General features: G+C 31.5%; 2 protein-coding genes across 2 annotated transcripts in view; both read right to left on the reverse strand.

The window, feature by feature from the left end:
• Positions 1-462: 462 nt before the first annotated feature.
• LOC132743729 (uncharacterized) lies at positions 463-11,829 on the reverse strand. The gene is made up of 6 exons (XM_060732280.1): positions 11,426-11,829; positions 3,756-3,927; positions 3,038-3,110; positions 2,669-2,719; positions 1,841-1,891; positions 463-1,169 (listed from the first exon to the last, which is right to left on the reverse strand). Exons 1-6 carry the CDS (start codon positions 11,578-11,580, stop codon positions 1,087-1,089), a joined length of 585 nt encoding a protein of 194 aa, XP_060588263.1. The 5' UTR covers positions 11,581-11,829; the 3' UTR covers positions 463-1,086.
• Positions 11,830-12,874: 1,045 nt separating this feature from the next.
• Positions 12,875-25,782, reverse strand: part of LOC132743730 (uncharacterized) — a 53,494-nt gene continuing 40,586 nt past the window's right edge. Inside the window, exons 4-5 of the mRNA XM_060732281.1 lie at positions 13,978-14,319; positions 12,875-12,964 (exon numbers count right to left, since the gene is read on the reverse strand). Of these exons, the coding sequence (XP_060588264.1) occupies positions 12,875-12,964; positions 13,978-14,319 (432 nt within the window). The remainder of the gene's footprint in view (positions 12,965-13,977; positions 14,320-25,782) is intronic.

A 25,782-nucleotide genomic window follows, 5' to 3' on the forward strand; every position in this document is an offset into this window, starting at 1 on the left:
TCCATGCCAAATATGACGACTGTAGGTCAAAGGAATCTTAAGTTATTGGGCGGACAAGCTTTTTGAAGTCAAGGCCCCTGTGACCTTGACCTTTGACCTGGTGACCTCAAAATCAATAGGGGTCATCTACCAATCATGACTAACATCCATGCCAAATATAAAGACTGTAGGTCAAAGGAATCTTAAGTTATTGGGCGGACAAGCTTTTTGAAGTCAAGGCCCCTGTGACCTTGACCTTTGACCTAGTGACCTCAAAATCAATAGGGATCATCTACTAATCATGACTAACCTCCATGCCAAATATGAAGACTAAGGGTCAAAGGAATCTTAAGTTATTGGGCGGACAAGAAAAAACCGACGGACGGTCGGCGGACGGACAGCCGGACGGACGGACGGACAAGCTGATTCCAGTATACCCCCCTTACAACTTTGTTGTGCGGGGGTATAAATACCCATTTTTTAACTTATACAGCAAGAAACCTATCAAAATACTTGTGTACATTATTGACTCTGTGGCTGAGTGAATTCAATAACTGCAAATCATTTAGCCCTCGCAATTTCAGGTTCGGGTCCCATTTGGGAATTCAGATTCTTTCATGTGAAGAAGCTTTATAAAAAAGAGAAAATAAGAATCCCTAAAGAAAGCCCAACATAACATAACTGAAAATGTTGCAGACTCGGTTTGATTGAGCCTGTTCATGGATGGTACTGGAAAGTGCCGAGCCCCCTAGCACCGGCTTAAGCACAATTCAACATTTAAACATGAAATGGTAAAATTTTGAATTTAGAAACTAGCTTATTGAAGACCCATGGTTCAACTTAGATACCCTGTTGTGACAAAAAGTGCGTGAAGATGCACATAAAATCTTCCTCTAAAAACAAAAAAAAATAGCAAAAAAACAAAATTAAATAAAAAATTTGAGTACAATGGGACACATTTGGAAGGTAATGAATATTGCATTTATGTGACATATTTTATGTTCATGAATATAAAATTGTGAAAATTGTTCATTAAGCTGTTTGTAAATATATACTACATGACAATATAATGAACAGCAACTTAGTTGTAATAATATGAGTTTTTTTCTATATTATATAAAAGATTTTACCTGTCACACTGCTGCATGCACCACTGGACATAACAGTAGGCAATACAACTGATTCACTGCCTAAAAGAGAATAAAATTTATTCTTCCATAACAAATTATTCAATGATTATATTATAATTATTTTCTTCTTCATTTAATATAGTAGTTAAATATATTTTCTTTTATTCTGAAAAAAAGCTAAAAACATGACATATGTGTTGTCAATTGATACTAAACTTAAAATGAAAATTCTAAATTGATACTAAAATTAAACTACTAAATTGATACTAAACTTAATTCTTTTACAATATCAATAGATTACTTAGTGCTTTATTATATTGCATGACTACAGAAAATCTCAGTTAATCTTGTTTTGCAATATAATCATTAAGATAATATCTTTGGATTAGGTTTATAGAAAAAGAAAAGAAAAATAAACAAGAGGGCCAATTGTGACCTTAGGGCTTTTATTTGAACAAACTTGCAAGAGATCTGATAGAAGTTGTTTCATGCTGAATATCTAAGCTATTTGGTTTTTTTTAAAAGATTTTTTTTAAGTATTTACTATACACATTAAAGGAAAATTAATGACCCCTTGGGATGAGGGCAAACTTTGACCACAGGGCTTTTTTACAAACTTTGTAGACAGTTCCGGAAGATGTTTTATGCAAAATATCTAAGCTCTAGCTCTTTGAGTTTCTTAAAAGAAGATATTTTATGGTTTATATATCTAAAATAATATTGGCCTGTACCTGTTCCAGTTGAAGGCAAATATTTGTCTATTGCAGTCTCTTGTGTGCTTCCTAAAATAAAAATGCAGTTTTAAAAGGTCATCCTATAAAAAATTTGCTTAAAATAATAAATAATGTAGATGTGTAGATCTCTGTCAGACATCAATTCACATTCCAGTTAATGGGACTGTAATGACAAAATTTTGGTGACTTTACAAATTATTTATGTAAAAAACATTTATAATCTATAATCATATAATCATTAGAAAGAATGTATGATATTTAAACTAATCTACATTTGTTACGTTCTGTTACTCTAGAGAAAAAGGTATACATTGTGAGAATCATAATGTCTTTATAATGTCAGCTAAAATCACTTCATAAATAAATATTTCTTGCTAAAGGTCATAACCTTTAGATAACTCCCAGCTACTGAATCTTTTTTTAGGAAAAATTATATAACACATAAATTATGACCTCTGAGGGCAGGGCCTATTTCGACCGAAAAGCTGTAATTTAAATAATCTTAATAAAGGTTCAGTTGATAATGCTTCATGCTAAATGCCCTTGTAATTCTTTAAATTTCAACTACATATATAATTATATATATAAGGAAACATATTAACCCTGAAAAGGGGGCCATAATATGAACAATCCTGGAAGAGATCTAATATTGCCTGTTGCAAAATGTCTATGCTATAGGCCTTTTTCTTCTATAGAAGAAAATATCAAAATTTCTTTCTATTATTTATTTCACAGACAAACACACACACATACACACAAACACACAAGTAATGCTAAATTGAGTAATTTTTAAATAAAATAAAGGAAAGCAAACTAATAATTTACCTGATGATACCATTTCTGCCTGGTCTCCTCCAGCATACATGTTTATAGTTTCTATGTAAATATAAAATGGAACTTATTATATTATGAGCACTACTTTATTAACTTCATAAATGTTGTTTTTTTTTAATGCATACATTGAAAATTAATTAAAGTAAGTAAAGTAAGTAATTTAAAAATTGAATTCATACAATTTTATATTCTATTTATAATATACACTAAAGTTCAAATACAATTTCTTAATCAATATTAATACTCAATAGTTTTGCTTGTAAAATTATTTATAAAGCAAGACCTTAAAGAATGCATGCTAAAATGTTAGGTTTTTATTTCTTATATTGGTACATAATTTCATTAAGATATTTTCCTTACCACTTGATCCTTCCAAAGTGTCCACTCCTCCAGACACACCTTCGACAGAACATTTTGTCAGACAACTCACAATCTATTTAAATTAATAAAAAAAGTTCTTTTGTAATCCTATTTGATATCATAATGTACCATGAATATAATTATGATGTGTTAGATTTACCATATACAATTAAATCTGTTCAGGCCATAAATTGATAATTTAATATTACTTATAAAGGGGAGCGGTGGCCTAGTGGTTAAGGTGTCTGCCTCTCAACCAAGAGATCATGGGTTCTGACCCTACTCGGGTCATGACCATATTTCTTCATATGACACCAGTACTGGTTAATTCCAGGAAGCGGAATCGAAAGTGATTAATATAAGTTGCAAGAACTTGTTTCGCAATCGAGCTTAAGTAAATATGTTTAAACCAATATATTATTTATATAGTTTGCAAGTATTTCCGAGCCATACATTTAATAGGCTTATGCAGTTATAAAGTCAACATTATTATTAAAATGTTGGCTTCATTGCTATAATTGTAATGTCATTTCTTTATCACAGCTAGGAAACCTTTTTATGTAAATTAATTACCTTATCTGTCTTCCATTAAGTCAGACCCCTGCTGGGGACCTACACTTTGAATATATTGTTATTGTTATGAATTAAAATAGTCTTGCTAAGGAAAATTCATTTCTTCAGCTGATTTTTATTTCTAAAATAATGATGTGATACTTACAACTTTCTCCCAGGACTTTAGGTCATCAGTGGGTCCAGTACCACCACCTGTCATTCTTTGTCCTCTAAGCCTTGAGGCTTCCTTTTTCTTGGTGGTACTGGACACATCCAACCACTTTTTTTTCACTTCACTAGTCTCCCTCCTCACACCGGAGACATTGACTGCATTTATACTGAAATTAAGTAGTAATATTTACAACTATTATTACAGTAAATAGACACCAATTTATTAAAAAAGATATTAAGTTATTGAACTGAAGAATAATACTTTTTTTTATGTCTTCAAAATTTGAGGGGTGAAGTGTCTTGCTATCTTTTGTTCAAAGGAGTTAAAAGTCATGCAGTAAAATGGATCAAGTGAATTTATTTCAGTAGGCTTCTGATATTGAATTATTTTAAGCATTAAAATAACTAATTACGCTTCATTGGATTGTTTAACTTTTTTAGTTCTATTTTTAGTGTCCGTTTCTTAGCATCAACAAAACAACTTCTCATTGGTTTAGATTTGATATTCATACACCTTGGCTATTTATAGGGACTTGTTTCCAGTTTTCATTGCTATTAGTATTTTTGTAGTGTCGCTTGATTTCAAAAAAAAAATCTCGAAGTTGTTTTTTAGGGTGTGGCATTCCCGCCTTTTTATTTTATTACGTCTTAAAGTTTCAAGTTATCACTGGACATTCATATTAGTTTAGAAATTAATTTCTCATTTGAAGGGATATAGACCCTTGCTGGGTTTATTATTCCATTCTAGTCGAAATAAAATGTCTTCAAGGACTACTGAAAGGAAAAAAGGTCGCGTAGACTATATAAAAAAATGATCGAAGGAGAACCGTGGATTTCGGACGCCAATGGAGAAGAGGTTAATAAGTTGCCGACTGCTTCTGCGGGTTTATTGGAGGAATCGAAGCCCTGTGGGATTTCAGTTTGTAAGAAGCAAGCGTCTGCTGATACTGAGGACTCAGATCTGGATAGCATGAAGGAGGAATTGACAAGTTTAGAAAAAGAAGAAAAAGAGCTTATCGCCCAGCGGGAGAAGGCAGAATTAAGACGCAAACTTAAAGAAAAGAGAGAAGCCGTAAAATCGTTAAAGGGTAACGAATTTTCGTCTATTTCTAACTCTTTGTTTGATACAAAAGAACCGAAGAAAAATTGCACAAAAAAGTAAACAAGAGCTCTCCTTCGCAGAAAAGTCAGGATAAAAAAGTAACTTTAAACTCTTTGAGACAAGATAATGATTTAAAACGTTAAGTTCGGCGTAAGCTTAGCAAATTAGGTCTTGAAGAAATTTCTATTGATACAAGTTGTTCAGATTCGGATACGTCTGATAATTCGGACAATGAAGTATCTAGTATTGTTGATTCGTCAGAAGAAGATTTCTCTCCCAGTTCTAATAAAAATATGAAAAGAAAGAGCTCTCATAGATCTGGTATCGAGGCTAAATCGTCTGATAGAGTGAAATTTGTTAAAAAATATCCGCATTCTCAGTTAAGATACGAATTTGTTGATCAGAGTCTGTCCTTCAATGATTTGTCTATGAATCTTTTTATAGCTGGTGAATTGGAGATTATCTCTGATAATGACACCAAATCTACAGAAAGGAAAGGACGAATGGGATTACTTAAAAGATTAATGTATTTAGGCGTATCATATGGTTTCAGCATTTTAAAGGCATATTATGCAGCTGTTCTTAGAGAGATAGAGCTTGGTAAGAAGTCCTGGTCTGATGATTTCCATTATATTGAAATGGCTATTCTAAGCAAATATCAGCCTCAAATTCAGGGCAAGTCTACATCTATTACAAGAAATCGTAGAAATTTCGCAAAGCAGGTTTCTAATGAAAGTCAAGGTTCAACTTGGTTCTGTTCTCCTTATCAGAGAAATAAATACTCTAACAAATCTGGTCACATGATGGTTGTAAAAGGTACGATGCGTATGGCTCAACATAATTGTGCTTTCTGTTGGCAGAAAGATAAAAAGAAATTGGATCATCCGGAGTGTTCAACGGCTTGTCCATATGTTATGCAATGACTGTTTTCATGCAACAGAAGTTTCAAGAATGAAAATAAGGTTGAAGATTTGTTTTTGCCAGAATTTTGTTTCAAAAAATCAGAAAGTAATATAAAGGAAAATTTTCATGTTTGTTCTGGTTCTTGTCACTTGTGTAGTTTTGTTAAAAATATTTCTACTTTTTCAAAAGTTAATGAAAAAACTGTTAATTCATGAATTGGTTAAAAAGTCAGGAAAACATAATTTTGAAGGTTGCCGTATTCCAATTAATAGCAAGATAAATACTTCATATATGAGACAGATTTTGTCAACCTTTCAATATAATGATATGCTGGTATGTGATTTTTTGGAATTTGGTTTTCCTATAAATTTTTCTGGTGATGAAAATGCATTTTCAAAATCTTTAGAAGCTTCTAATTACAAAAATTATAAAGGGGCCAATGATTTTCCTGTTCAAATTAACAAATATTTGCAAAAAGAGATTCAAAATGAGCACATTATAGGTCCTTTTAAATAAATCCATTTTCAAATAATATGTTAGTTTCTCTTTTAAATTCGGTACCAAAGAAGGAGGTTTCAGACAGAAGAGGAATTTTAAATTTGAGTTCAAATACTTCTTGTGCGGTTAACGATTACATTGAAAAGAATGAATATTTAGGGATGGCGAGTTCTACTATTTTTCCCAGAATTGATGATTTTGTTAAGGTGATTTTAGCTAAAGGCACTTCGGCTAGGTTATTCAAAAAAGACTTGAAATGCGCATACAGACAAATTAGTATATGCCCTTCTGACTATAATTTAGTGGCTTATTCTTGGAATATTCTTTTTTTGTGATGTTGTTTTATCAATGGGTCTTCGCAGTGCTGCTTATATTTGTCAGCGTGTTACTAATGCTGTAGCATTTATGTTATTTGGTATGGGTATCTCTGTTTTGAACTATTTAGATGATTTAGCAGGGGTTGAAAATCCAGAGCTTGCAGATTTTGCTTATTCAACTCTAACAAGAGTTTTAGAGTTGTGTGGTTTACAAGAAGCTGTAGAAAAATTTTCACCACCCTCTACAATCATGACTTTTTTAGGCGTTTTGTTCAATACTGAGACTATGACTATGGAAATCACTCCAAATCGTTTGATTGAGATTCGTAGTTTGGTGAAAGTATGGTTAAATAAAAAAAGTTGCTACCTTAAAGGAGCTTCAGTCTCTTTTAGGGAAATTGAACTTCATAGGAGCTTGTGTTAAACCTAGCAGGATTTTTGTGGCTAGATTGTTAAATTGGCTCAGACAATTTGTATGGTGCAGATAAAAAGGTCAAACATCGTATTCCTGATCAGGTTAAAAAAGACTTGCTATGGTGGAATGAAATTTTTGCCAAAATATAATGGTATTTCTTTGTTTGTATCTAGGACCGTGGTGTGAGCCAGATACTATTTTAAGTTGTGATGCTTGTCTGGAAGACTGTGGTGGTTTTTGGGAAGGGAATTATTTCCATTCTTTATTTCCATCAGAAATTTTGTCATTTAATTTACATATAGGTGCTTTAGAGATGCTAGCCTTAGTACTTTGTTTACATTTGTGGGCTTCTAATTTTAGGCATTCAAGGATAGTCATTTTGTGTGATAATCTTTCTACATGAATTGCTATTAATTCCGGAAGGCTAAATGCCCGTTTCTTCAAAAATACATAAGGGAGATTTGCTTCATTTCTGCAGTTTATGAATTTGAAATTCAAGCTCAACATATCTCTTCATCAGAGAATCGTTTAGCTGACCATTTATCAAGATTTGAACAGGGTGAATTTCATCGTAATGAGTTCTTTAGTTTAACAAAGAATTATAGGTTGAAATAATTTTCAGTTAAAAGTACTGATTTTGAAATCTTAAACCCATGGTGAATTTACAATAAATCAGTGGTTTAATTGTTTTTTTAAATTTCAGAGGTTCAGTTTATGGGGTTGAAGCATGATCTTATGTTATCTAACAAGCAAGCTTATGCTGAAGGAACATGGAAAAATTTGAAGATTCAATGGGAGGCACTTCTGCTTTTTTGTACCTATTTTCATTTGGTTGCTCTGCCAGTTTCTACTGAAACACTTTATTTATATGCTCAGTTTCTGAGCAGATCCATGAAATCAGTTGATTCAATTAGAAATTACATCAGTGGTGTTAAAACAATGCATTTGTTACTAGGTACTTCATTTGAACATATTAATATTTTTTTACTAAATTTATCTCTTAAAGGGATAAGTAAACAAAAGCTGTATTTGCATAAACAGACGACTCCTATTACTCCAGAAATTCTGCTGAGTATTTTTAAATGTTTGGATTTTACTCAAGTTGATAATGTTGTTTTTTTTTGGTGTTTGTTTTTATTTGCTTTCTTTTTATTGGCTAGAAAATCAAATTTGGTACCAACAAATATAAGAGATTTACAGAATCCAAAGTTTTTGTTGAGAAAAAATATTGTCAATTTAGGCACTTATTTGTTGGTTAAAATGAAATGGTCAAAAACTATACAAGCTGGAGAACGGATTTTAGAGGTTCCTTTACACAGTATAGATCATTCTTGTTTATGTCCTGTATCTGCTTACAATGATATGGTTAAGGTAGTTCCTGGCAAGGCTAATGATCCTTTTGTTTTTGCTAGGCTCTAATAAACCAGTTACATATGCAATCTTCATGAGAAAATTGAAATCTTGTATTGACAATATTGGTTTAAATTCTGAGGACTTCTCTACTCATTCTTTTCGTAGAGGTTTCGCTACTTATGCCTTTAGGCTTAATTTACCTGCAGATCTTATTCAATTAATGGGTGACTGGAAGTCAGATGCCTATAAAAAGTATATAGAGTATTCTTTCCAAGATAAATTAAGAGTATCAAAATTCATTAACAATAAATTAAAAAATGATTAGATATAATATTTAATGTCTTTCAGTTAGAAGGCATAATTTCAATTACAGTTATCTAAAGTATTCAATTCAAGGGTAGTAGAAATTGTTTTGACATTCAAGTCCCTAATTAAAGTCTTTGTTTATTTTGTTACGTTTTGAATTTCTTATGTGGCTTCATTTTAATCGATGGAGTTTCTGTTACAACATGATGAATACACAAGTTGGCAGAATTTTCACATATAGAAACTTCACAATTTGCATATCAACTGTTTAAGGACAGTGTTTTTATGTAATGTTATAATTTTATTTCCTATGTGGGTTCATTTTAATTAATTATGTATCTGTTACAACATGATGATTACACATGTTGGCAGAATTTCACATATTGAAATTTCACTATAAGTCCAGCAACTGTTGAGGGACAGTGTTATTTATGTAATATGTTATGATAATATTTTCTTATGTGGCTTCGTTTTAATTAATGAAGTTTCTGTTACAACATGATGAATACACTGGTTGGCAGAGTTTCACATATAGAAATTTCACCATTTGCATAGCCACTGTTGAAGGGCAGTGTTATTGACAAGTTTTCACATATAGAAAACACATTTGGCATAGCAACTGTTGAAGGACAGTGTTATTTATGTAATATGTTATGATTTTATTTTCTTATGTGGCTTCGCTTTAATTAATGAAGTTTCTGTTACAACATGATGATTTCACATGTTGGCAGAATTTCACATATAGAAAACACATTTGGCATATCAACTGTTGAAGGACAGTGTTATTCATGTAATATGTTATGATTTTATTTTCCTATGTGGCTTCGTTTTAATTAATGAAGTCTCTGTTATAACTTGATGTTTACACAAGTTGGCAGAGTTTCACTTGCAGAAATTTGATTATTCTCTTGATTTTGTCTCTTCTGTTAACATACATTTATATAAGTTAGCAGAATTTTCTTATTGGGTAAAATTATTATATATTTGAAGTCTTTATATATTGTATTTTGTATTTCAAAAGTATTCTATCTTTGAATACTTAATTAATTTCAGAGTTCAGGAAGGTGATCATTGTGGGGGATTCTATGATAAAAAACTTACCACTGATTGAGGGAGTTGAAGTTAGAGCCGTCAGAGGTGCTACAATCGGTAAAATCAATTTTCTTCTAGAGAAAAGACAGCTGTCTCTTGGTTCTAGTAACTATATAATTATTCATGCTGGTACCAATAATATTGCCAATGGCAATTCATGTGACTATATTTTATCTGCTCTGGCAAATTGATTGCAACAGTCCGTCGTTTAAAACCAGACATTCATATTATCATATCTTCTATACTTCCTCGGCCGGTGGATAAGGATGAAACTGAGACAGTTATCAAACAAGTCAATAGTCGTTTTGAAAGATAAATGTCCAAAGATTTGAATGTGAAGTTTGTGAAATCTTTCCGTCCATTTTTGTTTAAGGGGCAGATCAAAAGATTTCTTTTTGCCAATCTAGATGGAGGGTTACATTTGAATACAGAGGGTTCAAATCGTTTGGGTCATTTCTTCTTGAGGGTTATTTCTACGCTGAATTATTAAATATTTTGTTATGAGTTTCTTCTTGATTGAAGAAATACTGTCTACAGTTGGATGTGTTAACCGTCTGGGCAGTTTAGTCATGACAAATTATTCTGAGGTTCTAATTGTATAATATATATATATATATATATATGTATATATATATATATATATATATATATATATATATATATATATATATATATATATATATATATATATATATATATATATAATAATATTATGTTAGTCTTATGGTAGTAATTGTTAATTTAAATTACTATTTCATTTATTTCTACAATATGTGTTAAATTTTGAATCTTTCAGAAGATTCCTGTATTTAAATTTTGTTTCTGCTGTCTAAGGTAATAATATTTTGATTTTGTGTTTTGTTTATTTTGTTTGCCTTAGTTAGTTGGGCTTAGGGATGGCGGTTATTTGATTATCTCTAAAGTACTTTGACGTTGATTATATTCATTACTTTAGATATTGATTGCGACCCTTGGGACAAATAAATTTATTAAATTATATCTGTTTTAAGTTTTGATATCTAAGGAAAGTAATTGAATTACTTTAAGCATTAAAATAACTTATTACGCTTCATTTGATTCTTTACCTTTTTTAGTTCTATTTTTAGTGTCCGTTTCTTAGCATCAACAAAACAACTTCTCATTGGTTTAGATTTGATATTCATACACCTTGGCTATTTATAGGGACTTGTTTCCAGTTTTCATTGCTATTAGTATTTTTGTAGTGTCGCTTGATTTTCAAAAAACCGGCCCTCCCTCCGCTATTTGTTTGGATGTTATTTGTTTTCATATATTTCTACTGTTTGTGTTAATCTTTATACAGTACAGGCGGTTATTTGATTATCTCTAAAGTACTTTGACGTTGATTATATCCATTACTTTAGATATTGATTGCGACACTTGGGACAAATAAATTTATTAAATTATATCTGTTTTAAGTTTTGATATCTAAGGAAAGTAATTATCAAAAGACATAAACTTAAACCAATAACTCTCGGACTCCTCAACTAAATGTACAACCCCTAACTAAAATCTAACATTTTCATAAGGTTGTCTATACATGTATATAGAATGTAAACAATGCTTAACGAGTTCATGCGCACCAGCGTTAAAAATAGGCATCTATATATAGAATATCAACAAGAGAGAAAATTAGGTCATATAAATACATGTCAAATTACCGCTCTGTAATGCTTTCCCAGCATTTCATTTTCTGGGCATTTGATAGCCCTGGGGAAAATTTCCCTTTGATAGTCAATAGATTTTCTGACACCGCCTGCGCCAGGGCGTCCAGTTCATCACTGGACCAGTTCGGCTTTCTCTTTGAAGCGGCCATTTCCTTTTCAAGCAGACGATTATGAAACCGGAAACTAATATTGCGCAAGCGCACCGAAACCGAAAGTACGTTGCTACGGTAGCTTTTTATCTTAAGATTTATCGTAAGTGTATTTTGAAAAAAAATATCGTAAGATATTTTTTTTCACTTACGATTGGTTTTGTGAAACAGACTTAAGATTTCACTTACGATTATCGTAAGTGAAAAACTTAAGATAAATCGTAAGATTTTTTGTGAAAATGTCTGCAGAGTCCTCTATATACAGGGTATCAATTTCATGTGATTTTTTATAAAGTTTACGACGTAAAGTTTATGAAAATAGCTGAAGCTCTTTGTAAATATATTATTTGATCCTGCAAATAAAATGTTAAGCTTATCCTCTGCAAAGAAAGCGTTTGGTCCGGCTTTGATACATCTGTGATTTTCAATATTTTTCCACCTGTTACAGTCGGTGAAAGTCAAACAAAACTCACAAATAATAATTTAAAAGGCTCTTCAGGTTTCTTAAAGATTTAAGCGAAATGAGTATAAGGTTGCCCTCATTCTTAACAGAAAAAAAGATCTATACACCAATGAAGCTCTCAAATACGTTTCTAGGTACGCCCAAGACAACATGTATCATGAAAAATAGCAAAATGATAAAGCATAAAAAAACGAAGGGAAAATACCAAAATATTTTGAAAGGTATACATATCATTCTTGTATACTGTAATCCTCCTGAATTAGATATATTTTCCTATGAAGTTCCATGTTAATACCTTTAATACTTGACGAGTTATGCTCTAGACAAAAATTGACAAATGGGGAAATGACAAGGGCGATAACTCAAAAACATCAGTAGAAGAGTTATCGTTGGGATGAACTGCACACCTGAACGAGATATATGATGTTTCATGTTTTACCTCAAAAATGCTGAGCGTTACGCTCCGGACAAAAATGTGGAACGGAAGGACGAACGGACAAAAGGACAGACAAAAAATAATGACAGTTACAATATTCCTCACAAAAAATGTTTGCCTTGGGGTGAATTGAAAACGTATTACCAATCGAGTTATTTTAAGTGTTTAAAATAGTACGCAGTGTACGCTGACTTAAGATCACGAGGGTTGCCATCATAAAAAACGCAAATTAATCAAATAATAAAATTGAAACGTTCAGAATAAATGAAGATCTTCATTATATCATTTCTTGGTAGAGCAAAATAAAATAAATGTTTAAGTAAAAAGACTATTCTTTTTTTTAATTTTAAAAGTAGTTTGTCGACCAAAATTTAAAGCAAAAGCTCAAAGATGATTTAGATGTAAGGAGCTCTTGTGATTGCAGTGTCTGTCGTGCTTCGTCCTCCGTTATAATAAGTTTCCATATCATCCACAGGTTTCAAAATCTTTAAAATAAAATACTCTCAGAACATACAATGCCAATATCCAATGTCATCAGATATTTTGTCTGTATTTCTACGTTGTTATCATATACACAAGCTATATACATTATACTCCTTTGGTCAAAATTGGCCCGGTGTCTAATGGTCCTGTCTACCTGTCTAATGGTTACTTAGACTTATACAGAAAACAAAATTAAGTTTTCTTCTATGAAATGCCAAAAGTTTTGATATTTGACAAGAAGTGTTTACTACGGGACATCTACATAAGTATGCAGCTTAGATCAAATGTAACAACCTGCTGTAACCTTATTACTGTTGTTATGCATCGGAGAATCGTGATATATTCTAGAAATATATTCATGTGATGGTGCTATTGTAAAGATGTAACTGACGAACAATCTGGTGACTTGTATCTCCATTTAAGTCACTTCCCGTGTTTATTTGTAAAGTATTACACGCCGTTCTGGACTTTCGGTCATTAACTTTCATGAACACTTTCTATATATATATATATTCATATATATATATGTGTGTGTTAAAAAAGCTTCATAATAATATTTTGTATAAGCCCAAAAATTGTTTGAGTTCCGCACATATGGTATAAGATTAAAAGCCTATATTACGCTCCTAGATGGTGTGCATAGGTAAACTTAGACAATTAAGGATTGACGGTTGTTAATGTCATTGAAAAACTTGCCAATCACCCTTGATGTTTGAGTCCCACTTGAATATTTTCATTTGAGGAAGCTATCAAGCTAGATTTCGGAACGTAAAGGGTGTTCTACTAAAGTGCCCACTCATGCCCAAAATAATGCACGAAGTGCCACCAGAGGTATTTCTCCACCATTACAGTTTTAATTTCGCTATGTGACCTTTTATGTTTCGGTACGACGTAAAAACCCAACCAAAACACCCCATAAAGACAATAATTTTAAAGTTTACCTATTAACTATTGCTACACAAAGACAATGCTCTTGATTAATTACATAAGCTAATATAAAGTGTTGAAAACGAACCTTGGTGTGAACAGCAGAGGTAGCTCTTTTTTGTTCTCTGTCAATACATTTTTTTGCCTTTTTTACGGATTCTTTAATTTCATGGTCAATCTTCCGTTTTGCCTGTTTCTGGGCTGTGTTTATTTTAGATATGGCAACCCTTTCCTTCATAGAAATTGTTTGCTTTGCAGCTAAAGCGACATTCTGAACTTTATCAAAATCTTTGTGTACAGCCAATGCTTTCTCATCAAGTTTACGCAATGATTGTGCTGTTCTTTCGTCAAGTTCGGTTAACGCCTTATTTCTGTTCTCAAGAAGTGACACTGTGTCTCCCTGGCTTATTTGAATTGTGTTGTTTTTTAACTGTAATGTAAAAGGAATATATATGTTTAATATACATATCAACTGTTTGCTTAAAACTCATTTTGTTTGATATGTCTAGTTAAATCTTACTATCATATCGCTTGGGCAATAAATAATTAAAACAAGAACGTGTTTGTTAAACACAAATGCCCCCGGCTCAGATTCTTGTCAGTAGCAATATTTCAAACTCAGTTATGGACAGAAAAATTGCCAAAAAATTGTAAACACAAGTTATATAGCTTGACAAAGTCATGGCATTTTGTAATTGTGAAAAATATAAGTTGCAAATGTATTGCTCTGACTTGTGAAGTTGAAAAATATTCAACTTCATGCAAGTTATCTTCCTACCAAATATGAAATACATCTGTCAATAAATAAAGGCTGTATGGGCAAAAGTGTAAAAATCTATTTTGAGTATTGGTTACCTTGACCAAACTGACCCCTTTCTATCCAAAAGAAGAATACCATGTAAGTTATCTTCCTACGAAATATGAAATACATCTATCAATAAATAAAGGCTGTATGGGCAAAAGTGTAATAATCTATTTTTAGCATTGGTGACCTTGACCCAACTGACCCCTTACTCCATCCAAAGGATGAATACCATGAAAGTTATCTTCCTACCAAATATAAAATATATCTGTCACTTAATAAAGGCTGTCGCCTATATGACTGAAATACTGTTGGAAAAAGGCGTAAAATGAAACAAACAAACAATAATAAAGGCTGTATGAGCAAATGTGTAAAAATCTATTTTTAGCATTGGTGACCTTGACCCAACTGACCCTTAACTCCATCAATGTTTATGTTTCTATCAATTATAAATAACATCTGTCTATAGAATAAGGTTAATACACCTGTAAGAATGTAAAACAAATTTTAACATTGGTGACCTTGACATTGGTAACATTGACCTTGACCCAAATGACCCCTTACTACACCCAAAGAAGGAGGATTTCCCTTGGCACGTTTGTATTAAACTAAGACATCAATTAAAAATAAAGGCTGCATGAGCAAAAATGTTAATATTTATTTTTTAAACCAGTGACCTTGACCTTGACCCTAGAAACCGCTTACTCCACAAAAAATTAGTGGCCCATCAAAGGTATCCACCTACTAAATATGAAATATTATGCAATTAGGAGAAATTTAAGATATTTAATCCAACTTGCCGAAATATGTTAACCAGACAAGGCCCTATTTCCAAAGTGAAAAAAGGGAAATAACTGGGAAATATGGATGACACAGTTATATAAACTTCAATTCATGTACTTTGTCTATGATAATTTATAAAAATTAAAAACCCATTTATAGATAAAATTTAAAGATATTTCTAACTTGCCTTTTTAGGTTAACCCATTTTTCTTTTTCTAAGTGCTGAAAAGGGGCAATTTGGGAAAATATGAAACCAAGTTATGTCATCCCAGATCTGTATTTTTTTGTTTTGTAAGTGTGAAAACTTAGGCCATTGTACGGGTAGAACTTAAAAAAAATTCCAACTTGCCTTCTGGTTTAACCCTCGCCGGACGAGGGATTAATTACTTTATCCCGGGGGGGCATAAAAACAAAATACTGACTTCGACTTAAAATGGATGGAATATTTCAATAAAGGATAATCACTGAAGGCAATTGCACTTTCTTTACATGATACATATTTTTGTTGAATATTCTGCTGTAAAAATTGTATTGTCTCTAAAGGGTTCCTAACATTTTCTTAATTGACTTCGAACAACGATTTCCAGCTAACTTTTAATAAACGAACATATATATAATCTTGACACATTGAAAAATAACCATTTGAGCTCCAGAAAATTAAAGAATACCTGGTGTACAAGCAGTGGTTAAGGAAAATTTTAAAAAAAGTGTCACTAGTGCTGTCTTATGGCTACATACATATTTACTAGCTTAGTCATTATACGGTTACTTCCATACTAATAACAACTTTTAAAGGTTTTGTACTTGTTGATGTTCTATATGTTTTAACTATTCTGAATGATATTATTAACTAAAGCACACGTTTACGGCGTTTGGAAAGAAACAAACATTGTAAAACTATACGATATAATATTTTGCCATTAAGATCATTTTTAAATTTTTCAATACACAACATGATCGTTTAGGATTTCTAATGTAAATTTATGTGTTTATATTTTCTTCTGATAATTGAAGTATATTTAATGTATATAGTCGTCATTTATGTAAGCAATCGTCCTGTAAAAATAGTTAAACTGACATTATTTATTGGTAAATGCAACTGACATGTAAAAATGTATGTAGATTAATATGACACTTTCTTTAAATGAAATCTTTTTTCAAACAAGAACAGTCCGCGGACAGCCCGCTCAACTTTTGCCAGCAGTGGATAGTAAAATTAAAACACCATGAAAAGGGGGCAATATTCTAAAATCGTGGTAATTAGACTTACTTACATGCCTCGGATAGTCAACAAATACTTTCAGAGTGAAAATACCTTCAATAGTGTTTGAGAAAAAAGCAAATATTAAAAGTCCAACGAGAGCAGGTGTTTGAGAAAAGGGCAAATATTCTAAGTCAAACGAGAGGGAAATAATAAAGCATAAAGGTTGTCAAAATAATATCAGTCCCTTCAAATGCTTTTCAAAACTGATATCGAACAAGGACTGCAAGTTTAAAGTGAATTGATGTTTGGTTTGAGAAATGAACCCCTAAAACTAATGTTAGAAAAGATACCTGCTTTTTAGAATGCATTCCGATTTTATAACTTAAAATGTTTGAAGTGATTAATTCGGACTATTGTGGAGAAATCGGCAATCAAAGTAGAAACATAGGTCAAACAAGAATTACTTTAAAAAAGGATACTCAGCCGAAGTAAAACGGGTTAACTTGCATATGTTAGTTCTTAGTGTTCCATACAAAGTAATGCAAAGTAATATAGAAAATGTTAGCATAGCTTGCATAACAATGACCTTACAATTTCTTGTAGGGTTATTTATCTTGAAAAATGAAACAATTTAAGATGTATGTGTTTTCAAACGAACTTGTCATGTTTCTGTAAGTGAACTCCTTTTCTAACACGAACATCTACGCAGTCGGTAGGCAATCATTTTTATAAATACTCTATCAATATGCAAACGTATATGAAAAATGTCAATATTTTATCAATTGAATTGAACACATCAATACACAAACGTATTGAAAACCATAAAGTAAGGGCACCTGGTAAATTCTGATATTATTCTCTTTTGTCTTGGACAAAATTTAAAACTCAGATCTAGCGTAAAATAAAATCAGTAAAATAAAATGTTTTGTGGGAGGAAGTATTGTTATACCTGAGCAATTAAACTGAAAAGTTAAGGAATGCTTTAAATTTTATTTTAAAACAACACTTAGCATTTTATTTCAGAATGGCCAATGAGATTCCCGGATTTTATTTTGAAATTTTAAAATGATCAATGAAAACACTTATTATATTCAGTTCTTCCGTATACAAGTAGGTATTTCCGTCTATGGAAGTCAGCGAAATTTGCTTATTATACGCGAAGCTTAAACAGAAAAGCGAAACTTCTCTTTATTTTCATTTAACATCAGCCATACTGTACAATTACGCATTGGATGCGGTCAAAAGAATAATGAAATTTAAAGGGTATTGATTAGTAATGTTGCTGGGTTACATTATGAAATGCGATGTGTATGCATAAGAAAATACGCTTCCTTGCCAAAAATAGAGTTCGGACAATTTTTAAACTTTTTTATATAGAATTGTTTCAATATAATTAAAAATACTACTTTTGTATGTGTGCACAATAACAGACCTCGCACAATCTATGCTTAAAAAATGTTTTCGAAGGGGAAACAAGAAACACCGCTTTACGGGATTTGGGAATAATTTTCGCCTGAATCAACGGTTTTTTTTCGAAATTTAAAAATTTAAAGGTTTAAACAAAAAATTTTTTTTAAACTAAAAGGATTCCTATTTATAGCATTTGTCCAAAAAATGTTTTATTTTTAAAAATCGAATTTTATACATTTCCAAAGAGCTACATTGAACACTTATAAATTCCCAGGCTTTTGGGATGTTGTATGTTTGGGGGAAAAGACTTTTTAAAAAAAGTAATTTTAAAAAAATCTGTTTTGAATGGGAAACTATTTCCAGACCCACCTTTTTCCCCCACCAACCCAATGAGCACAGCCATTTTTTAATATCAGTGAAATTATCTTTGGAACAATTGCAAGGTTCTTCTATGTAATGATACATTCCAAATAACTGAGATCTGGGATTTTAACTTTATAAAGAATACATATATGAAAATAGGGTTTATGAAAATATCTATTTGAACTTGTTGAAGGGCCAATAAATGGCCCTAAGGCAGCATGATTTAAAATATATATTTCTGTAGATGTCAAACCCATGGGACGACCCTTCATGCAAAAATATCTAAGCTTTTCATTCATAAAATATATTTTTTTTGGCTTATGCAAACGTGTTCCCATTAAGTTACCTTCTTCTTTAAAATTCAGCAATTGAAAATGGGCTAAACTTATAATATTGGTAATTCCTCCTACATTGTATAAACATATATTTTGTTTTTATGACAGGTACTGTCACTTTACATCATTCAACCCTTTAACCCATATCAAGAGAGAGAGACTGCCCACAATATAGCAAAAACAGTATTCATGTCCAAAGATTTTTGATAAATTACCTTGAAAAAAATGGCATGTACAGACTCAATCAAACCGAGTCTGCAATTCTCCTTGTAATTTTGTGGGTGCATTAATGCTTTCGGATCACTTTGTTTCCAGATTTTTATATCATATGCGTCATTTACAACTTTTTGTTATTTAGTGAATATACATATCTTAAGTAACATCAGTTGCAATTTAAAAGATTATCTCATTTCAAAAGGTCCTAAATTATTATAATCTTAACAGGAAAAAAATCTAAAAGTTTGATATTAAAAAAAATCATTATAAAGACATAGATGTTGGAATAAAACAAGGAGGTAAAATAAATATATATAAATATATATTGGGAAGAGACATATTGAGGAATTCATACATTGTAATCTTCCATAGCATACCGTCTTAAAGTAATTTATTTTTCGGCCACAATTTTAATTTCCTTCAATCGGTTCAAAAGATACAAAGCGGACAAAAAATTGTGATATTGATACAAAATGACTAACCTTTCGGGCGTATAATAATGGCTTAATGCATCATATTTTTTTTAATCCATCCAAAAATGACAGAATTATTTATCGGACATGAACATCAGTGTACTTTTACTGCAAAATCATGTCACGACGTTTGACCTACACGTGTAAATTTGGCTTTTAAGGTTAGACCAAATTCTTGCACGCGACACATCGTCATTACTATGTCCAACATATTTACGCGTAATATATTCAAAATCCATCCATCACTGACAGAATTGTTGACACGACACAAAATATTTTGCATTTTATTAAACATTCCTATTAATTTAAATGCGACCTAGACCTTTAGGCTTCAGACCTAGATGTTATACATGACACATTGTCCCGATTTCAACATTTTTTTTAAATCCATTTTTATGGAACCCGGGCACTGTTCGGGGGCTAAAGGGGCGGGCGGACGAAAAAAAAAAAATTTTTATATGCCTTTCCCCCTTTTGATTTATTTTTCCTTTGGGGCAAATTTTTAAATTCCTTTCCCCAAACCAAAAGGAAAAAATTTTCTTTCATGTTTTTTTATAACTTTATTTGGGGATTTTTAAAGGGTGTTTTTAAACAATCAGGGGCAAAAAAAACCCCTCAGTCAATATAATAGATGTTTAAAAAGACTTTCCGGCGTTCAAATGTCCCAAAGTATTTGCCATTATATACCTTTGACAATTTAAATCCAATTTTAATTCAATTTCTAAGGTCCATATTATCTTTTATAAATAAATAGAGACGGCTAGCTAAATCCTATATACATGGTTTGATTACAATATCACATCTATAGTTATCATTTAGAATTTTTTGTATTGTCACCGAAATGACGAGATCTTCAGTCCAACAACTGATGATGAAAATCCTTCATCACGTATGAAAGAGTATACATCGCCAAGTGCTGATACTGTTCCCTTAATGACTTCTCTTACAAACATTGACTTAGCAAATATGAAAGATCAGGTAAAGGCAGTAATGAGCGATCCTGACATCATGAAAACTATTGTTGTACATGTAAGTAAAGCCTTTGAAGACATGTTGTTACCATTTACATTATCTATAGATAAACAAACCTCCAGTAAACAAAATTTAACTGAACAGCTAGTTAAACAAAATCAGGATGTTGAGGCTTTAAAATGTGAAAACAAACACCTCACAAATCGTGTAACAATGCTTGAAGAAAAAATGGCCGAGTTTGAAACACTACCAGACAAAATTGATAACCTCAAACAGTACAGCCGTAGGTCTTCGATCCGATTTCTTAACGTCAATAAAAACTACCAGTTAACCACTCAATCTGTAGACAAACATCTCGTCACTACAACAGCTCCCCCTGGTACCCCTTCAGATCCAAATGATCAAAACACCTGTCAAGGAAAACCATCATACGATGATATCATATTTGACATATGTAACAATAAAATAGGTGTATTACCACCAATTACCGAAGATGATATCTCGCGTTGCCATCCAGTAGGGCAGGAAAAAAATGGTAAACTCCAGCTTCTGTGCAAATTCAGGAATGAAAAAACAAAGCACACGGTATTTGGTCAAAAACGTAAGCTTAAAATCAAAGCATCTAGCAACTTCAAAGTTTTTCTTGCTGAAGATTTGACACCAAAACGTCGACGAGTTGTTTCAGCCCTAAATGAGGCTAGAAAGGATGGTGTTATATACACGTACTGGACTTCCGATGGAAGAATTTTCTTTAAGAGAACTGACACATCCTCAAAAACGGAAGTGCAAGATTTTGGTGATAGCAATTTCATTGCCGACTTGTACGCCGCCAAATCTATTGGCCAAGCGTAACAATTTAATCCAACAAACTGAAAAAATACTATGAAAATATAAAAATTTCTGAACAAATTAAGTAAGCATTTGGGTTTCTGTTTCAATTCGGTTTAACATAACACTTACATGCATTTTAATAAGCTTTGTGATACATTTTCTTGTCTTATCCTCCATTTCGGCGTTGTCCAAAAGTCACTTGTATCCCTTACGTCTGCATTTGGCAGCATAATCTTAAATATTTCCATTCAAATATATATAACTGTTGATTGAAAGTCAAAACCGCTGATTGAAACAGTTACTCCGCACTTTGTTTACATAGTCAGCTGTTTTCACAAACTATATTGATTTTGTGTGTTAATAGGTCAAACCGGTATGGTTATTGACTTAAAGGTTTATCACCACACTATATACGTTATCGATTCTTATTGCTTACAACCAATAGTGCAAAGTTTCATGAAACTGTAATTAAACAATATCATTATGTTGTACAAGAATCGCTTATTTCTTAATTGCATTACAATAATACCATTTAGAAACCATTTACAATTGAATTTTTTTTGTTTGTTTTTGTTTTTTCTTTCTCTCTGGTTATTGTTGTTGCTCTTTTCGGTGAAAGGTTACTGTTTGTGGTATGCTATGCCTAGCAAATATGATTTTGTAAATAATTCTATTAAAACAAATGATGCGCAATACATCTTCATTTCGCAAGTATTGCAAATACTTAACTTATTTTTTAATTTTTAGTTAAAAACCCCTTTTTGTTTTTAATTCGAACCAAATCATTTTTAAAAGGGAAACCGTTTTCAATTATGTTTCTAAATTAAAAAAAACGGGATATCAAATTAAACAATAGAGTAAAAAATTTCTACTTATTTTTGTAACTTTTTTTAGATTGTTTTTATTAAGTTTTTCTTTTATTATTAATATGACAGCCCGAAACCCTGTAATACTATTTTCATTTTAAAAGCTACATAATAAAAATTTCATACAAAAATAAAAAGAACATTTCATTAATAAAATTTGGGTTTAACGACTCCAGTTTATTTTTTTTAAATTTTTAAAACATAAAAAAATGGGACCTCATTTTTGGCCCAAAGGGAAAGTACAATTTTTTGCATGAGAAACTCCGCCTTCGGATCATCCGTACATCAATCTTGAATCAACAAACATGACTATAAGTATCAGTCCTAATTAACGGTAAATTTACTGCATTGTAACGGATGTTTTCATACAAATTTAATCTTTTTACGAAATGATTACTTTGCACCGTGAAGTTAAAACCGTTAAAGTTTGTTTGCACAAGAAAATATCATATTTGCTGTGCTCCGGATAGCAACTATAAAACTGTGACGTAGCGCATACACGAGCTAATTATATAGTCTTCATTTGCATGTTAAAATTTGAATACGAACTTTAGTGTTACCATGGGGTTTTCCGTTTAAAATCCTAATTTATGAGATTTACAACAATGCTGTTAAACAGGTTAATGAAACTGTACAATGTTTGATTTTTAGGCCGACGGCAAATATTTTTTTACATATTTATTTAATGTAGCTTTAAGTGTAAGTTTTCTCTCATTATACTAAATATGATAGCCTTGAACCTTGTAATCAGTGATACATTTTAAGTGTATTTTTTCATTCTTTTACTAAAAAGGCTTTTAATACCATTGAAATATTATTTTAGCGCATTTTTGACATAAATTTACTTCTTATTTTTTATTATAGCTTTAAGCCAAGTATATATTATGCAACTTTAAAAGTTATTTTACTCTTTGTTTACGAAAAATTTTAGCCTTGACGCCCTTTCAAACATGTGAATTTTATAATTTTTCTGACAGGGACTTCATGATTTTAACACATATGCTGGGTATAAGCCCCAGTTTTTTCCGTTACCTTTATTTTAAATGTTTCTTTTCCATTTTAAAAATTGTTTAAATGTTACAAAGACGAACTTTTATACTGTATAGTTAGCCCAAATTTTATTTTTTATATTATGATTATATTTATTTTTGAGTTTGTATTTTCCGTTTATAATTTTTAAATTATTAAAAAATTTTATATTTTCATGTTAAATTGTAATTTTTCTTATGTAATGATTCATGATTCAAATATTCATGTGTATGTGTCTCCAAACATTAACATTATAATCATTTCCTTGCTTTCAGCAAAACGATACTTCTATCACACATGTTCCAATTTTTGATTGGTTTTTTTTTCATGCCTTAAAAAATAATTCTGATATAGAAAACACACTGTTTTAAGAAAAGTATTTAATCAATTATCAAATAAGTTCAGATATATCTTATCATTTCATCAATTCCATCATATCTCATATTATTATACCAATTTACATTTTTCACATCTATCCTCAAGTTCATTTTTTTTCTCAAATATACTTCTAAATATGCTATCTTCCTTTTTACTTCATCTACTCACAATCTCTTCTTCAACTCATTTACCTCAAATCATAGTCTCAAGATCTTAATACAATGATAAACAGATAAATAATGTGTACAATCTTCTCAACGTGTCTAACCATCGTATGTTCCTGACGGCAGAATCCATAATCCTGATACTCTTATCATCTATAACATAGTCAACTATAAATATTATACTGCTGTCACTTGTCCATACAGGTATTATGGGTTGTTTCCTCTATTCACTCATTTGTTGTTATGTATATATACATTTTTCTTTTTTCTGCCCTATATCAACTTTGTCATTACAGTATGGTTTATTATTTGCTGCCAACAAACATAGGTTAATTAAACTTCCTTAAAAGAATATAATTCCAAATCTTGACGAACTTGAATTAAACATGAGATTTACATATGCATTTATAGAAACCTTATTAAAATTTTATAACTGTCTTTTGTATGTGGCTATACTTACTTATTTTATGGCCGGTGATGTCTATAAAAACCCTGGCCCCGAATCATTGTTTTCAACATGCTCAGACCAATCTCAGTCCGATTTTACTAATATACAACATCACCTTTCGTTCGTCCACTTAAACGTCCAAAGCATTCGTAATAAACTTGACTTAATTTATTCAGAACTTCATGACTTTGGTATACTGGCATTCTCTGAAACTTGGCTTTGTCCGAATATACCTTCCGAACATCTCGCTCTTACATTATATTTTAGTCCCGAACGTAAAGATCGTGTACAAAATACTTATGGAGGAGTTATAGTATATATCAAAAATAACTTACATTACACCAGAAGACGTGATCTTGAACTTAACTTTTTTGAAAATATCTGGATTGAACTTATTCTCGAAAACAACAAACATATTCTTTTTGTGGAGTTTTTTATCGCGCACCCAACTCGGATGCAATTTACAACGGTCTTATTGAAGTCTCCATTGCTCTTGCTGTTGATACTAATATAACATGTCAAATATAATTATAACAGGAGATTTTAACTATAATGCCTTAAACAATTTATCAAGTAGAAAAATTTCAACACTTACACAACAATTTAGTTTGGCTCAACTAATCGAAGAACCCACACATTTTACTAAAAATTCTGAGTCAATCATTGACTTGATATTTGTAACCAACAAAGAAAACATTCTTCATTCTGGTGTTGCTGAACATTTCATAGATCAAGATTCGCGATATCACATTCCAATTTATTGTTTTTTGAAATTTAAAAAATATTAACAAAAATCTTTCCAAAGATTTATTTGTGAATATAAGCGTGGTGATTATGAAAAGTTAAGAAATGATATACAGACTACTAACTGGAACAATTGCTTTGATACTGACATAAATATATATATTAACAAAATGACAGATAAATTATTAGATATTGCCAAAGATTGTATTCCTAATAAGATGATATATGTTCGCCCTTCCGATGTTCCCTGGATGACAAGTACTATACGAAGTCATATTCGAATAGAAAACAGTAGTATATGCATCTCTTTAGCCCCACGACTGCGCATGCGCGGCGGCCTATTTGTTTTATATAAATAGTAACACATTTACATAGAAGAAATTACCTTACTTCACATGCGCGGCGACCGTGTTGAATAACAGACGCGCAGCGACCATTTTGGATTCTTTTTTAAGAATGACATCATCACGTTATAAATAGAAATAAAAAATGTTTCCCGCAAGTATACGGAGCTGACTCGTATACACGATCTAGGGCTTGAATCGTGGACATTGAAGGTCAGGTCCTCGGCCCTAGACGGGGAGATAATCACCATGTATTATTATATGGATCTATCTTTTACTATTTCTGAGATTGGAAAGTTTCAATATGGCAGACAAAATCACTCATGCGGAAAAACGCGCAAAATTTTTTCGTTTATGAACGAAACATAGTCATGTTTGGTATCAAATTGAAGGTCTTGACGAGTACATTCAAACGCTGTCGATAGTAAAGTTCATACTGGAAGTCAAAATCACTCATGCGTAAAAATATATATATTTTGGTTACTAGAGCAACCGAATACGATATGATATTTAATTGTTGACTACCAATTG

The sequence above is a fragment of the Ruditapes philippinarum genome, unplaced genomic scaffold, assembly GCF_026571515.1.
Source record: "Ruditapes philippinarum isolate M1 unplaced genomic scaffold, ASM2657151v2 ctg5042_1_1_1_1, whole genome shotgun sequence".
NCBI classification, from domain to species: Eukaryota; Metazoa; Mollusca; class Bivalvia; order Venerida; family Veneridae; genus Ruditapes; species Ruditapes philippinarum.